At 37.1% G+C, this 17814-nt stretch overlaps 1 protein-coding gene across 1 annotated transcript; it reads right to left on the bottom strand.

The window, feature by feature from the left end:
• Nucleotides 7302–10036, bottom strand: LOC104790611 (peroxidase 32). The gene is made up of 4 exons (XM_010516391.2): nt 9734–10036; nt 8412–8603; nt 7925–8093; nt 7302–7848 (listed from the first exon to the last, which is right to left on the bottom strand). The coding sequence occupies exons 1-4, from the start codon at nt 10019–10021 to the stop codon at nt 7379–7381; spliced, it is 1119 nt and encodes a 372-aa protein (XP_010514693.2). The 5' UTR covers nt 10022–10036; the 3' UTR covers nt 7302–7378.

The raw sequence follows: 17814 nt of genomic DNA, 5'->3' as shown, positions 1-17814 counted from the left end.
AAGACTGGAATATAGAAATTATTGGCCCAAAGATTGGATCTTTGTTCATTCCTCTCTCCCGCTCAAGTCCGGGACTTGGCTCTAGAGAAACCCTAGAAGGTTCAAGAACCGGGTTCATGACCTTCTAGTCCGACCGTATCACGGGCCGAGCCATCTCCCGTGTGTCGTCGACTCAATCCACCGTCCGTTCATCCACTGCGTCCGTCCGTATGTCCGTACGCAGCGTCCGTTCCCATCCGCTTCCTAACTAGAGCCGAACGAGTCGAGTATCTCCTCGTGACTCCCTAGTCCATCCGCGTTCAATCCGCTCACTCGTCCATCCGACGCGTCTGTACGTCCGTACATAGCGTCTGTTTCCATCCGCTTCCTAACTAGAGCCGAACGAGTCGAGTATCTCCTCGTGACTCCCTAGTCCATCCGCGTTCAACCCGCTCACTCGTCCATCTGTCGCGTCCATACGTCTGTTTATCGGCAGCGTCCGCCGCGTCCGACCATCTGTCCGTACGTCTGCTGTTCTGCGGCCATTCGCATCCATTCTCGTCCCTAACCGAACCGCTTCTCTGATCCGCTCCANAGCCGAACGAGTCGAGTATCTCCTCGTGACTCCCTAGTCCATCCGCGTTCAATCCGCTCACTCGTCCATCCGACGTGTCCGTACGTCCATACATAGCGTCTGTTTCCATCCGCTTCCTAACTAGAGCCGAACGAGTCGAGTATCTCCTCGTGACTCCCTAGTCCATCCGCGTTCAACCCGCTCACTCGTCCATCTGTCGCGTCCATACGTCTGTTTATCGGCAGCGTCCGCCGCGTCCGACCATCTGTCCGTACGTCTGCTGTTCTGCGGCCATTCGCATCCATTCTCGTCCCTAACCAAACCGCTTCTCTGATCCGCTCCACTGTATCCTCCGTCCGTACATCCGTGAACCACGTCCGTAGTCCGGGGTCACATCAGTTTCCCTCATAGGCGAAAGAATGTGTATTAGCAAAGACATCATGTGTCGTTCGATGATCATACTGCCAAGGTCTCCCTAACAAGAGATGACACGCATCCATAGGAACAACATCACACAACACCAAGTCTTTATAGTTTGAACCCATGGAAAAAGGAACCCGACATCGTTTAGACACGCGCATGTCGGATTTAGACGTAAGCCATGCAATTTGATACGGATTAGGATGAGACTCTATAAACAAGCCCAATTTTGTCACTGCTTCCTCGGAAATCACGTTGGTGTAACTGCCAGAGTCAATGATTGAAACTACAAACTTTTCCCCGAATGGTACAAGTAGAGTGAAAAATGTTAGTATGAAGCCATGATTCTTCAACACCGTGTGGAATCATGAAATTTCTCCGAATCATCAACATAGTCCCTGTATCACCAAGTACTTCTTCTGTAGTCTCATCAGGCTCATTGTCGTCTAAATAATCATCATAAACAGGTGCATCACTTGCAAACAGGCCGAAACGTTGGAGAGTGGGACAACACGCTTGACGATGACCTTGTTCCCCACACTTAAAACACTTAGAAACCGGTGTTCGCGTCTGTCCTGACATACCACTATTCTCGTGAAAATGATTGTGTCGCACAGCTTCACTAGATTTGATTGCCCCAGTTTCAGTTGAAGAACCCAAACGCAAACGAGATGAATTCCAAGAAGACGATTGCCCACGAGCTTGCTGCTCAATTAATAAAGCACGTTGATGTGCTTCCGAAACCGTCATGGCATTAAACTGTAGTAGAGTGTGCTGAATTTGTAAACGAAGACCGCCAATAAAACGCGACACTCTCTGCTCTTCGTTCTCTGTTAATGAATTTCTGGCCAGTAAAGAAAAAAAATCTGATGCATACTCATCAAGACTTCGAACCTTGTCTCAAATTGTGAAGTCGTGTGTAAAGGGTGCGTGTGAAATTATAAGGCAAAAAGGCCTTTCGCATCAGCCTTTTCAGCTTTTCCCACGAAGCAATACGATCCTTGCCTTCCCTTGCACGTGATTCCATAGTTTGCTGCCACCACGCCGATGCTCTGCCTCGGAACCGTGTTACCACATGAGATACACACATCTTATCAATAACTTCTTTGAACGCCAGCAATTCTTCCGTTGTGTTAAGCCAATCGCGAAACTCATCAGGTTGTAGCCCTCCAGTAAATTCAGGTATCTCAAGTCGAAAACCTGATTCCCACCGCCTATCTTCGAAACGTGGAGCTGCGATGATGTCACGATGTTGATGCCTCTGATCTGGTAAGTCACCAAGTGGTGCAAAAGGGTTATCTTCAACGTCCTCCTCGTCATCAACTTCATCGAAGACTGGCTCTTCTTGTCTCCGCACACCTGGAACGTCACGCTGAGCTTGGAAGATAGCTCGTACAGCAGATTCAACAGTGGTTCGCATGGTATCTCGAAAATTCTGTTGCATCTCAGCCATCATCTTCCGAAATTCATCGTTATGTTCATCGAGCTGGGTTTGAAGATTTTTGTTTGGAGGCATGATTAGGATCTTCGTCTAAAATACCAACTAATGCAGGGTGATAGTACGACAGGAACTCCGGAGATCAATGGATTCTCGAAGAACAAGTCGCAGCTTTGAGTTCTATTATCTTTGTATCAATGGATCAAAGAGTAAGAGAATTCGAAGACTTGGAACAAGAGAAATTTCTCTTTTATTAAAATTCTTTAAACGGCTGCCGTTCACGTACAAGAAAAAGAGTACTTCTATGTCTCCGCAAACACAAAACCCTCGTGGGAACTTATCGAGCAAGTAACAACTACACCAACTTAAGAGAAACCCAATAATAAATAATAAAGCCCAACAAAACTAATAAAATAAATATAGAGTAAAGCCTAGCAAAAGAATTAGAAGATGTCGCTACATCATTAAAACTTATCTCTTATCTCCTCCCGTCTCTTGCCTCTCTCTTATTGATCGCTGGGGTGGTTTGCCTTACAATAGCCGCTGCCACTCTTGAATGATCCAGGTCAAGATTTATCTACAATTGAACGGAACTGATTTTATCTGAGGCTGATGTGTCAGTTGAGGAGAGCAACACATCCTTCTTTTATTGTATTGATTTATGCTATCTATAAATCCATTTGTAGAATTTCTTTATCTTTTTTTTTTGTTAATTGTATGTTTAGCTTATAAAAATATTTTCATTAACTTGACAATAACTGGATACAATTATAGAAAAAAATTACACAATATTACCTTTTTTTGCTTAATCAGTAGTACTTACTATCTTTTGTAAACCTTATTATCTGTTAAGCTTTAAAGAAAAAATAAAGTAATTTGATTACAATTTAATCTACCTATTTTAGCTTTGAAAATAGAGCTACGAAAAAATAAGAAAATTAGATAAGACAAGGTAAATAAATAAATTTGGGCGGTTTACAAAGAAATACACATTTTTTGTAGATCGATTATCTTGAGACTAAGCAAAGAATCTGTTGGGATACAAACCAATGTCCCACATCGGAAGATATCATACTAATAGGGGAAGGAACCCAATAATAGGGGAAGGAATCCAATAAGAAATTTGTGAGGGCTGGAATACTTAGACCCAAAACAGATAATATCATACTAATAGGAGAGTTGGTATGAGAGCCTAGGTTGAAAAGTGGGTGTGGGCTCTGTGTTCGGTATGGGAAGATCTCTCAAAAAGATGACACGATTATAGTGCCTTAAGAATACTTTAGGAATAAGGGGTGTCAGAGCATAGGTACCTATGGTTTCGCTAGAAGAGAGGTCAAAGGATCGTGATACATGGTTTGAAGGGAGAATTGTTGGGATACAAACCAACGTCCCACATCGGAAAATTAGAAAATAAGTTTCTAATATTTGTCACTAACTCCAATTAATATGAGATCTTTTGGGAAGGACCCAAATAAAAAATCTGTAAGGATTGGACCAGTTAAGCCAAAACGGATAATATCATACTAATATGGGAGTTGGCTTAGGCTTGGACATAAACAAATTTGGGAGGTTTACAAAGACACCAATCTTTCACATGATGTATGGTTAGAGGCATTTGAATGTTCTTCCATCTACCTACAAGTATCACGATCTAGTGTTGAAGCAGAATATCTAGGTGTTACGTTAATAATGTTGTCGCATAACTCACCTAGCTTTGTAATCTCTTCCTTACATGTGATGCCCTCTTAAGAAAGCATCCATTGCATTTTGCGACAATGTCAATGATGTGTATCGATCCTGTCATCAAATCTGGTTCAACATCATGGCACCAAACATGTCGAGATTGACATAGATTTTGTACGGGAACAAGTGGCACCAACACATCAAAGTCTTTCACATTCTATCTCCTCTAAAGTTTGATAATATCTTTAATAAAGGACTACCAACTTCTACGTGTAATGATTTTCGTTCTAGTCTAAACATTCGGCCACCTCTAGCTCGAACTTTGGAGGTATGCTAACATATATATATATATATATATGTGAATATTTTATTTGTATATAGAATATTCTCAAGTACGTAGGAAACACTACTTTGTATCCTAAATATACTTATGAATTTATGATTAATGAATGATTAGCTCAAGATGCCTTACCAAATTACATCTAGGTACGTTGAGTGTCACTACTGCATGAATATGCACACACGTTTAATTAAGTTTCAAGAATGCGATGTTTTTTTTGCGGCATGGAAGATAGAAAATCTTGAGTTTTACTTTAGTTATTTTTTTGGTGTTCTGATTGAATTATCTATCAATCTATCATGATGATTATATTGTTTTGCTTATGATATAAGATTTAATAAAGCTACGGGATTGAGCTGTGTATCATACTAATACGGGAGAATATAGGACTTTATATTGTTCTGGTTATGATATAAGATTTTATACACTGGATTGAGCTGTGTATATATCGGGTCTGCCTCGTTCTCTGTCCAAGTTAACGGTGAGCTTGCGGGTTTCTTCCAAAACAAGCGAGGTTTGAGACAAGGGTGTTCTCTCTCTCGCCATATCTCTTTGTTATATGTTTGATAGTTTTCTTTTTCAGCTTTCTGTGATGTGGTCTGGATTTAAACTCGAGAAGAGCTAAGAGTGCTTGGTCAGAAGTGTGTAAACCAAAACAGGAAGGTGGTTTGGGGATCAGAAGATTAGGTGATACTAGCATGGTGTGCATTTAAAAGCTTATCTAGCGTCTTTTATCAGCTAGGGATTCATTATTGGTCAGTTGGGTTCATTAGAATCTCATTCGAACGGATTCTTTTTGGTCTGTAAGTGTAAAAAGTGGATTAGGTTCATGGATGTGTAGTAAAATATTGAAGTATCGAGATTTGGCAAAAAGTTTGTACGCTATGGAGGTGAGCTCTCGTGTGAATACATCCTTTTGGTATGGTGTCCACTGGGTAATCTATTTGACAAAACTTGGTGCCCGCGGCAGACCGGTCCTAAGATTACGGAGGCCTAAAGCATTTATTATACAAGGTATTATAAAATATATTAACTGTAAGCATATGATACAAACAATTAAAAAAATACAAATACTGCTGCTTTGGGGCATCGAACCCTCGACATGGGGTATGTTTGCGTACAACAGAACCAACTTAGCTAGGACCTTGTTTCACTAATTAACCCAAATTATTTTGTAAATATTATGTGACCTAAAGCAGATGCTTTGGCTGCTTTAGGGGTGGGTCGGGCCTGGCCCGCAGTTGCATTGACATGGGTATACAGAAACACTCAACACTCGCGGAAGCACTTAACTCTCATCAGCGACGTAGGCACTGGGTTCCCTTTGTAAACCAGATTGAAGATGAACTTTAATCTATGCGACAGAAAGGCCCCTAAACTGGTCCTGATCGGATCATTTGGAAGTAGAAAACTGGCTCCTTTAAAGGCGGTTTCTCCTTTTCTCAAGCATGGTAACAGATACGACAAGTACATCCCATTTGTGATTGGTCTAATGGTGTATGGTTCCCAAACTCCACACCTAAATACTCCTTCATAACCTGGATTGCTATCCACAATAGATTGGCTATGGGTCACCCATAATGGGTGACAGAATGCTCCATTGGAATGTTGGAGCTCAGGGTGAATGTGTTCTCTGTCGGGATCATGTGGAGACAAGGGATCATCTCTTCTTCAGTTGTCCCTTCTCCTCTCAAATCTGGTCTGCGTTAAATCGAGGTCTGTTAGGTCAACGTTTCACCACCACCTGCGACTCCTTACTCCCTATGCTCTCAGAAACTTCCACGCCACAGGTCCATCTGTTTGTGCTGCGGTATATTTTCAAATCTCAATTTATAATATATGGCGGGAAAGAAACCGGCACCGTCACGGTGATACTCCCATGCTACCCACAAGATTAATCCGCTTCATTGACAAGCACATACGCAATCATCTTTCCACTTTGACGATCACCACGACGTACGAAGGTGGCCTCTGTTATTAGTTTCAAACGGGGAGCATTCCCTAACTTGGTCGTTTTTTTTTTTCTAATTTTTTAAACTTTTGGCTGAAATGAAGCATTCATCGCAAATAATTTTTTTAGTGAATATAATTTTACATTCATACAAAAAAAAATAAAGATATTAATTTCTACATATAATGCATGCTTAATTTTTGTTAAGTATCATATTAATCTGATGGGTCATTTTTATACAAATCTTATCGTTTTTCTTAACTAGAGTTGTCAATTTTATGGGTTAGTACTATTAAAATTGAGAATATCGATCTATCGCGCGGCTAACAAGACTAAACTAATATATAATACAGATCTGCAACTCTTCAAAATAACATTTTTTTTGGTAGGATTCTTCAAAATAACATTAGATTATTGTCTTTCTATATCTACTTTTTAAAACAATAGACATAAGTTTTATGCATATTTATATATATATATATGTGTATATATCTATTACTTTTGCTTTGAAAAATTAATCAGCAAAATTATAATGATTTTTAGTATCCTAAAAGCTTGCACAAGGCGCAGACCAATCACCAAGTGTCTTCACGTTGTTAGATCAATCATTAGTTAAAGGATTTTTCTTTTGTTGTTAATTAATATTTGGTTAATATTATTATTAAAAATTTCAAAAAAAAGTAAAGAGAAAACTACCCCAAAAATCCATTAAATCTAAAAAGAGAAAAATTTCTTAGATAATAAAATTTAAATTGTTTAAATTAACAAATAAAAAGAATTATAATTTTAAAAAAAAAAAACTTAACTATGTTTGTTTGCTTTCCTTTTTCCATCAATTGAGACTAGATAATTTACTTTGAAAAGGTTATAAGAAAAAAGGAACGAAAGAACATATATTAAGACGAAATGCTCTTTATTAACGTTTTGAGCATTTTATTTTCACGCAAACATATATTTTTGGTTGCCCCATGTATGGAAACAACTATTGCTATATTATATAGAGCTGACAAAGTCAACGATTTCAACCACATCATGTAGGAGCGAATTGGAGTTGACCACCCTACAATTCTGTCTGATCTGTCCTTGAGTTCCAGTGAGAGGTGTAATGTTTCCCATCCTATTCATTGCTTCCACAAAAGCATTGAAGAACTTTTGGGTGCCATCAGCATATGATCTGACCAACGGGATTGTGTCAGTGGCATTAGGGCTGGAAAACAATTCTTGGTCGGTCTGGATAAGTCCCTTTAGCTCTTTTAGATTCACATAGTATTTGTTGTCAAAAACTGTCGGTGTACGTAAATCGAAATCCACCAAGACGGTCTGGTTACCATTACGTGGACATTGTCCACGAAGTGTCTGGAGGTAGGTAGTATTGAGAGTAGGGTCGGGTAAACCAGTGTTGCTAAAGTTGTATAGCCTATCCATAATAAATTGGCATTGGTTTTTACCAAATGTGTGACCACCTAACCAAAAGAAGAGATAAATTATCAATAAAGTTTCTAAACTAATTAGATGATGATCATCAAGTATGAAAATTACCAGAGAGTGCAACGAGATCCGACGGACGGTCAAGTCCAACATTATTAAAGCTGGCCTTAAGTTGTGGAAGCGTGAAGAATGGAGCGGGAAGATTTGCATTAGCGAGATCAAAAAATGCTTGTAAGCTGTCTCTTCTCCCCAAAGGAACCCTCCAAGAAGGACCTCCTGCCTAAAATACCCATATTTGGAAATAATTATTAGTTTTGTAAATTTAACAATTAGGTTATTTTCTCAGTTCTTTATTTTTAGAAATTTTGCTTTCTTTCTAGTTACCAAAAAACGAGTTTTAAATATTTTTCGCAATGAATCTTGAAGCCATGTCTGGTAGTAGATCTGTGATAATAACAAAATTTGGATTATACTGTACAACTTGCGAGTTGCAGCATGTCCATATAATGATTGTCACGTTTAATATGTTCGGTGACGACTTCACTGAAGAATTTGAGACTACTTGTAATAAATGAAAAAAAGAGAAGATAATGCATACCAAATTTACAGATTGTTGGGCAGCGATGGTAAGCATATCTGCGCATGATACGGTCCTTGGACATGCTGTCTCAACTGCTGCTTTCATCCTATCAATCACTGGAAATCCTCGAGCCGAGTTTGCATTTGGAGCCGCCTCTTTTTCTGTTCGAAAGGATGTTGTGTTGTCTAACAAAATCGATGCATCGCAGCCCTTTGAAAAACGAAAATAATCAATATATTAAAATCAGAATTAGTTTTTGTTTGTTTTAGTCTACAAAGTTATAAGATAAAAGGAACGAAATGCTCTTTATTTACATTCACTAAAAACATTTGTTCTTAAACAAGTTAGTAACTTAGTATTCATTTTTGTTTACATTATATAAAACTTCTAACACAAAAAGTTCAACATTAATTATACATTAATTAGGTTAACAATTACATCTTATTCGAAGGCTGAAAATATCCCAGAAATAATATATAAAATGATATACAGTATTAGGTTTTCACGTATATTTCTATATATATTTCCAAATATTGTGTGGGGTTTTCAGTGTTGACGATAAGCTTACTTTTGAATGATTTCTATAAAATGTTTTATTTATATTCTATAATAAATTATCGATATAAACTGATAACATGTTTGGTACGGGTCCATGCTTTTTTCAAATTAATATATAAATAATTCATGTCCGTCGAATGCATAGGAGATCAAATCTTACTACAATGTTGTGGAATCATTTCTTTATAAGTCATGACTCATCATCATTCTTGACGAATGACGACAAAAGCTAAAATACTAGACGGTAAAATACAAAAATATCACATCTAAATACGTGAAATTTTATATTCACATTTTTGTAAACCAGATTTCGTTAGCCCAGTGATTTATTATTATTGTGGATAAAATATCATGGTAACTAATAATACTAAAATAAAATATTACTATAGTTAACTAAATCTTCCAAACATTTAAATTTATAAATGTCAAGGCGGTAAATCCCATATTACTCATAAATTAATTAGCATAACTACAATCCTATTCAACCCATAAATTAGGTTAAGTTGACAAAACAAATCGTTAGAAATCAATACATCAATATTTGGAAAATTTCTAAACAAAAACTTTATCTTATTTTTATTTGGACGTTTAATACCTAATATTTTTTTATTGGAATAAGAATATTTAATGTATTAGATTGATGTAAAAAAATCTTTATTTTTAAGGGTTAGTAGAATCAAACACACTACTTAACAGATGTTAACAATTAAAAGATTACTTTAACATGCTAACCAAAAAAATGAAAAAAGGTTACTGCTAAAGGTGAAAAAACAATATCTTACATTAACGAAGCAGTCGTGGAAGTGAAGACGAAGGATGCTTGCAGCGATGCGAGGATCTGATCTGAGCTCATTTACGATGGTGTCCCGAACAATGGTAAAGACGCTAGGGCATGTACTGTCGTAGAAGGTAGGGGTTAGTTGAGCACGGGACTTAGATGATTGAAGCATAAGAAAACCCAATGTTATTAGGGTTGTCCAAGTCGACAAGGAAAGATAAGAGAACTGCATATTTGGTAAGAAGATTAACCTATTGAATTGGCTTAAGTTGAGAAGATGAGGAAGCTGCATATCTTAAAAGATCCTTTTATAGGCGAAATGGGTTCTGTTTTTTTCCTCTTTTCCAGCGAGTACGTTACTTTACCAACAAGTTTTTCACGTACTCATATTTAACAATGTATATACTGTATACTTATACTACATTAATATATATATTTAATAACGTGTATATACTGAATACTACATGCGTCGATTAGCGATTAATTTCTTAAAACCCAGTAACAACTATTCTTACTGAATATTTATGATATCGGTTAAGGTTAGATATTTTGTGTAACCCTAACTGTAACTGTTTAATAAACGGTTAAACACGGTTCCGATTCAAACGATTTACAAATATATACATTTATGGTTATTTAATGATATGGTAAGTATTGTTCGATGATATGATATAATTGATATTATTTATTTTTCATTGATATATTTTTTAATGTACTCATATTTCTATATATTATATGATTCATATTAAATTAATAATTATTAGTATATTTTCTTACGTTTTAAAATGGTTACGGTTAAATTATGCAGTTAACAAATAGTTTTGATTTGATTACAGTTAATTAACTGTTACAATAAATATAATTTTAACTATATATTTACCATTACTGTTATAAACGATTTTATATGGTTATGGTCCGATGGTCTAATACGGCTACAGTTTAGTTTTCGTCAGGCCTACCCAGACTTCACCTAACACTAGTAAAACATATTCCATTTTTCTAAAAAAATGAACGGTCTTTTATCTAAGGACTCGTGAACAAGAAATGAGACAATTAAAAATTGCAAGTGGACGTCTATTTTTATTTTCGTTTGCGTTTGTCCATGTCCAGATGTTGCATCAGCCAACAACTAGTGTCTGGGTAGTTTGTGTCTGATTCGGTATGATTTTTTGAGATATGAAACGATTAAGATTTTCTTAGTAAATAATCATTCTGAATTATCTGAATCAAAAAATTATCTTCAAATGCATCTTCAGTTTTTCCAATGTGTTTGCTCCGGCTCGTCAATGTTTGTCACGATGCTTCCTAGTATTGCCATTGTCACAGGTCATAAACTGTGTCCTCGGACATGTTTTATTAGGATTGGTTAGACACCTCAATGTCCGTAGTTTCCTATTAGAATTTAAGTTCAAATGACATTAACTCAAAGTCAATTGCTCATTGTTTCAAGAAAACTAACTTAGGGCAGCTAGGAACAAAGAAAAAATGCTAACGTAAAGATGGAGGAAATGTACAAAAGAGGAAATGAGGAAATGTACACTAGAAATAAAATCTTCCATTGCCGGGAAAAGAGGAAATGTACAAAATGAAATATAAAAGAAATATGAAACCGTTTACCTAATTAGGTAGCTAATTGAAATTAAGCAAAGTAGTTGAAGCCATCTTTCTGGACCTTGTTCATTAAAAGAATAACTGAACAAGTGCACAGTTTTGAATGACAAATTTAACATATCAATGTGAAACATCTCATTTTGTTCTTTATCATATAATTTAATTATCTAACATATTAACCCAGAAGTTAAGAATGTTCACGTTCACCCTTACGTTAGATGATTACGCTCCTACCTTTAATGAAATATCCTTACCCTTTACTCTTTTAACTAGGTGAATACGGGTTAATGAAATATCCTTACCCTTAATGGAATATCCTTACCCTTAATGAAATATCCTTACCCTTAATGTATATAAAAAGATTACAGATATATCCGTTAAACCTAAATATTATGGTGAAGTCATCAATCGTAAGGATTTTACTAACTTTAGTTACTCTGCGTATTCTTGAACCAACAATCTACAGTTGTGAATATTTTCAACTAATCTTTCAATCAACAATGAAAACTCCCCCTCTCTTCTGAATATATACAGTTCTTTCTCCACCATCGTTCTTTGGCTCCTCTTCTTTGTCCTACACGCTTGTTTACAAACAAACGTTTGAAATAGAATGAGCGAGATATCAATTATCACCGTTCGGATGGAAAACGTGGGTAAGAGTGGAGAAACATGCATCACCATATCATATATAATATCCAGAAGGCAAATCTAATATTATTCAACATGAGGCCGTTCATCAATGTTAAAACACGTTTTTGACCCTGGACCCTGCAATAACAAAGAAAAATAAATATCTAGAGCGAGTAGATAAAACAATTATGCACATTAGATCAAGTAGTTTCATAAAGTCTCTTTTACAAGATGATTAAAATATTAGTATGTATATTTTTATAAATGAACTTAATCCCCGTAGAAAGAGAACAAATGCTGGAAAGTTGAGTTAATCTCGAAAAGATACATGTAGGAGTCTCGTCACAAGCAAAAATTCCTAGTCTGATATCCTCTCAATTATGCCATCGTGTTCCATATAAAGATTTTGCCTCGTCAGCTCTTTCGCCCATATCAAATGCCAATAAGAGGGTATCGTGTGTTCCCATTGCAGCGCCTTGCCATTTGCTTAACATCCACTTAGCCACCCATTTTCTTCATTAAACCAAACAACTCATGACTTCATATTTAGAAAAACTTACACTTGAACATAAGAAGTCGTATTGCTGTACTTGAATCACACGATGCCATTGGCTTCTCTTAAGATTTGCAAAAGCCTTAGCTGCAACAATAACGGGAAAAATATGCCTCCCAATCTACCCATTTGTTGAAATCTCCATACACAGCCTCTTTTTCATTTGGGAGTCCAAAGGACTGTCAGTTGAGAGTTATACATATCAACATGGCCTATTTTGTCATCCTTTTAGTTACGAAAAACATATATTGTAACAGGATTTTCACTTACCATTTGGACAAGATTAGGTGCTTTATGTCCAGACCCAACAGAGTAGAAACATTCTTCTTCCACAAATGTTGCTACTTCTTCCCCACTTTCTTTATTTCCTTACTAATGAATCAATCGAAACAAACAAAGTCAAAGATTACTCAAGAAAGAGATGGAACCAAACATAATTTAGAACATATCACTTGTAATGTAACAAACAAACCTCTCCACAACGGCTCCATAACCTATGTCCAAATTTACGGTTTGCTTCTCTGAGAACTTGAAATTATATCACCATAATTAACGACATGTTGTGATTCACATCACATGAATCATAAGCAACCAAGTTTTAAAGAACCAAAACATAGATAGATTCTAACAAAACAAAAAATAGCCATTAAACAGAAAAATAGTAACCTACAAGAACATATTCCCTTTGCCCTGATGCAAAAATCAAAACTTGTCGCCTTCAACGAGGAGTAACTTCCACAAATTGAAAATTCAACCAACAAAAAACATACAAATTCCTTGAATTTCTAAAAAACAATTCACATTTGAAAAACAAAAATACAATCTGAAATAGAGTTTTAAACTATGTTTTTTCGTCCAAAGAGTAAATTTCCTGGTAACACAACAACTTGTTGAAGAATAAAAGTCAATATGAGAAGAAAAGGGAGACTATATACCTGGAGATGACCACTAGATATTTTTATGTCTTAGAAGTTCTCTCCCAGACACAAACATCGAGGCGCCGCTAATATCAAAATTCTAACGCCGGTGGGGCTCAGGAAACCTTGTCCTCTGCTCCCATTTGTAGCTCTCTTAATCTTCTTATTTCCACCCTATTTTTTCTCCCTTTTGGATCTTCCCCTGACCTTCTTGAATTCCCTAGATCCAGACAAAGGCTTGTGTATCTTCTTCTTGATCTGGAATGTATGTCGATTCTGTAGAGCCCCGTCCTTCATCGTCACTTGAGCTCTGCGAGGTAGAGACGGCTGCGATGGCTAGCGACAGCTTCTACAGAAATACGATTGTTCTCCGATGTTGGACTCCCGCCTCAACCTTTGCCACCCTCTGAGATTGGCAGAACTAGTTAGTTTGTTTCACCAGAGATACGAAAGCCGCCGTACGGATCAACCTCCCGGGCCATCTACAAAAACCCTTGGTTTGCTGTGGATGAGCTCCAGTTATGTTCTCGGCTTGCAAGCATCTCAAGGTTTCCTTTCCAAACTACTAAGATCCGGGTCTTTTCTATCTTTACTTATGTTCTCCTGTAGACATTGCCTAGTTCTATTGGTTGAGCTTGTTGTCCGAAGACTGCAACTGATAGTCCAATTATTTAGCTTGTCTTGGATTATTTTTTCTATGATAGAAACCTGGAATCTGCTCACCTTGTGCCAGTGTTTGTTGGGTCTAAGTACTAGAAGAATCAATGATTTTTCAACCCTATCCCATCTAGTGTTTCCAGTTCTCACTCAAAACAGTGAAAACTCTTTGTTTTTGGCTTTCGGGAAAGCCGCTCTATGAAGTTTCTTTGTAATCCTTCTAAACCTTGAGGCTTTGACCTCCTATCTTTGTATTGTTGGTTCTTGAAGTGAATAAAACCATTAGTTTGACAAAAAAAAAACCATCTCCAATCTATATTTTTATTTTTATTTCTCTAAAATAGAGTATTGAGTTAGTGTAAGAAAATAGAGGTGAGAATAGAATTGATCTATATATAGAGCAATATGGAGAAAATGTTGCTCTATAATAGAGTTTTGACTCTAAAATAGAGTGGAGTTGGAGATGTCCTTATTGCATCATCACACCAGAATAACAAAATTAAGAACTTTAAACAGATGTGGAATGATCTCAAATAAAAAAAAAAGGTTTATATATCTAAAAGAAGTGACAAATTTAGAATAAACAGATGTGGAATGATCTCAAATAAAGAAAAAAGGTTTATATATCTAAAAGAAGTGAAAAATTTAGAATCTTGGACCCTTTGCTCACTAAAGTGCTCGATGTCTTATGCATAATTGGCAAAATTGGGTTTGGGTTTCCAACAATTGAACAACCTATCAATTTCATAATAATCGATGATTGTTGTGAGAAAGAAGAAACCCCTTCATAGCATGGATTTGTAGAGGGTGCTTCTTTTTGTAAGTAGAATCGTTTCTCAAGGAGTGGTAATTGTCCAGCAAAAATTTAGGTAATTTATTTGATACAACCTGATCCATATATTTTCATAATTTATAGTTAAAAACGCTATAACCATGTGTTCGAGGGTAACCCGCACGACTTCATGGGTCTGGCCTTGCTAAGTTTTACTAATCCGGTATGTGGTGGTTTACTACGGACTAACCGGGTGGTGCTAAATCACCCTCCTACAATGAATCTCCCAAGTTTGTTGAGGAAAGGTGCAACTCGGAGCTCGACGAAGTGAACTAATCCATTGGCTCAGTGTAAACAACTACAAACGTGATTCTCAAAAGGATTCCTGAAGAAGCCTGATAACTCTCTAATTTACATGTTTTAGACACCCATTTTTGTCCATATTTTACATTATATATACCCTAACATTAACATTTTTAGGTCCTTTACTGTAGGAATTTGCATTTAGGCCATTTAGGGTGCTGCATTCTTGCATTTGTGCATTTTGGATGAAATCATGTGCTTTAGAACCTACAATGGAGGAAAAGAAGGTCAAATCCGAGCATGTACCCGAAGGAGATTTTGAGCAAGAAGAATAGTCTGATGCTCAACCCGATCAAGGAGGATCTAATAGCAGGAAGAACAACCCGAAGACCTATCCGAGGAGCCACCCAACTTGAACCTCGTGCACCGCCCGAGCAGACCCTCGGGCAGGACTGGGAAGCTAGGGTAAAAGGGTTTCAATATATAAACCCCCTCTTCCTCCTCTCGCCCTAGCACGCCGCAGACACTCAAACCAGAGAGCGAGAGCTTCTTAGAGAGACCTTGAGCGACTCAAACACTTTTTCCACTTTGTTAGGATTCGTTTTTATTTTCTTTTCCATTTCTTTCTAGATTTCGATATTGTACTCTTCTACTTTTACTCAATTTTTCAATACAATGCAATCTGCCTTTTCTTGTGTTTTTATGCTTTCTACAATGAGATCTGAGTAGTGAAATAAAGTTTCTAGGGATGAGATAGACAAATAAGTGTTCTTGATCGGTTAGGATGTCTTAGCTTGAATGTTTATTTTATATAAATTTCCTTCAAGATTGATGTTCTTAATGCTATTTTTATACCGAGAGGTTGAGACTAGATTTAGGGTGTTTGCCATCGAGAGATGTTGTTGAAATGCTTGAATCAATCAATGCTAGAGATTTACTCACTTATCCTAATTAAGAGATTGGATGTGTGAGTTTATTGACAGTAATGAATCGGTTTGTAATGCCTGCTTGGTCATGTTTCTCCAACGAGATTTGGGTAGGGGAATGACCAAGGTTGATTGTTTCTATCACGAGAGTGTTTTAGCAAGATTTAAGAGATTCATTGTCTAGGAAATATTTGCTTGAGGCATGTAGGACATCCCAAATTGGTCAGGAACACTTAGGAGTCGATTACCCCATCCTTAGGAGCTTTCGCATTTTGATTGTTTAGCCTTTTATTCATAACTTGACCCCTTACCCGAACTGGTACTCGATCACTAGTCTTATGTATACCTTCGAGCTGTTCATACTCTTCTTCTTAATCCGATCACTCCCACCCGATCCTGTACTCGAATGCTTGCATCGAGTGCTTAGGTCGTATGGTTCTTGTTCTTTTATTACCTTTGCTTATTTTAGGATTGTTAGATAAAACTCCAATTATTGTTTGGCTTGACTTGCTTGTCTTTGATCATATCTTATCTGTTAGCAATACAACCATTTGGATTAATAACCCTTTGTACTACAACTGCATAGGGAATTGATACCCTTGGGGAAAATCCTACTATCAATTTGGCGCCATTTCCATCTGGTTGAATTTTATTTGCTACGTTTAAGATTTCAGCACTTGCTAGATCAAGTTCTTTTCTATACTTTGGTTCAGAACTGACTTGTTTCCTTTCGTGTTTGTTTATTTTGCATTTCAGGTACAATCCGAGTACCTACCCGACCCATCACTCGATCACCTGGATCGAGCAGACCTTCGTGTACTCCCTCGGATAACTGATTATGCATGTAAACACGATCCAAGGGTAGCCAACACTTGAGTTCTTTCATCGACAACATCGACAGACCAAGGTTACTCCGTCAACTAAGTACCGCAACCGCAATCACCAATAATTGAGGAGGTCATGAATAATCATAATGGTCCACTAGCTCCTTAAGAGAGGACCAACATAGGAGCAGGAGATGCTCCATCTACTCACACTCAAAGACATGGCATTATGCCACCATGCTGTTCAAAACAACAACTTTGAGATCAAAAGTAGTCTCATCGAGATGATATAAAACAACAAGTTTCATGGACTGCCAATGGAGGACCCATTGGACCATCTGGATGAGTTTCGTAGGCTTTGTAGCCTAACCAAGATAAATGGAGTTAGTAAAGATGGATTCAAACTACAGCTTTTCCCATTTTATTTGGGAGACATAGCACACATCTGGGAGAAATCACTTCCCAAGGAGTCCATCACCACGTGGGACGCATGCAAAAAGGCGTTTCCCACCAAATTCTTCTCCAACTACAGAACCGCAAGGCTACAAAATGACATTTCCAGCTTTGTTCAGAAAAGCAGTGAGACGTTCAGTGAAGCTTGGTGATGTGTGTAGAATTTTACTCCAAATCTTTTACTTGAAAAGACTACACGATGACTGAAAGTGCACAGTTAATCAATTATAGTATTTTAGGATCGATCCCACATAGAGTAATAGCAAGCACAAATTGAATTAAAAGGGAAAGAACTATGGCTAAGACTAAAGAAGAGATTGGGGTTTTGGTTTTCCTAATAACTATTGCAAATAAATAAAAGTAAATAAAAGCGGTTTAAAACTATAAGACTAAGGTGTTGGGCGTTTTGGGAGTCATCTTAGGGTTTTCATGGTTCTAA

The sequence above is a fragment of the Camelina sativa genome, chromosome 6, assembly GCF_000633955.1.
Source record: "Camelina sativa cultivar DH55 chromosome 6, Cs, whole genome shotgun sequence".
NCBI lineage: Eukaryota > Viridiplantae > Streptophyta > Magnoliopsida > Brassicales > Brassicaceae > Camelina > Camelina sativa.
Note: the sequence above shows the minus strand (reverse complement) of the source record. Positions and strands in the feature narration are given on the sequence as shown.

Bases quoted from the DNA above. Each gene is read 5' to 3' on its own strand.
- LOC104790611 (XM_010516391.2), bottom strand. From the start codon at position 10,021: ATGCAGCTTCCTCATCTTCTCAACTTAAGCCAATTCAATAGGTTAATC. The intron at 8,604-9,733 runs GTAAGATATTGT...CGTTTTTCAAAG, and splicing joins TCCACGACTGCTTCGTTAAT to GGCTGCGATGCATCGATTTT. The intron at 8,094-8,411 runs GTATGCATTATC...TGGGTATTTTAG, and splicing joins CCCAACAATCTGTAAATTTG to GCAGGAGGTCCTTCTTGGAG.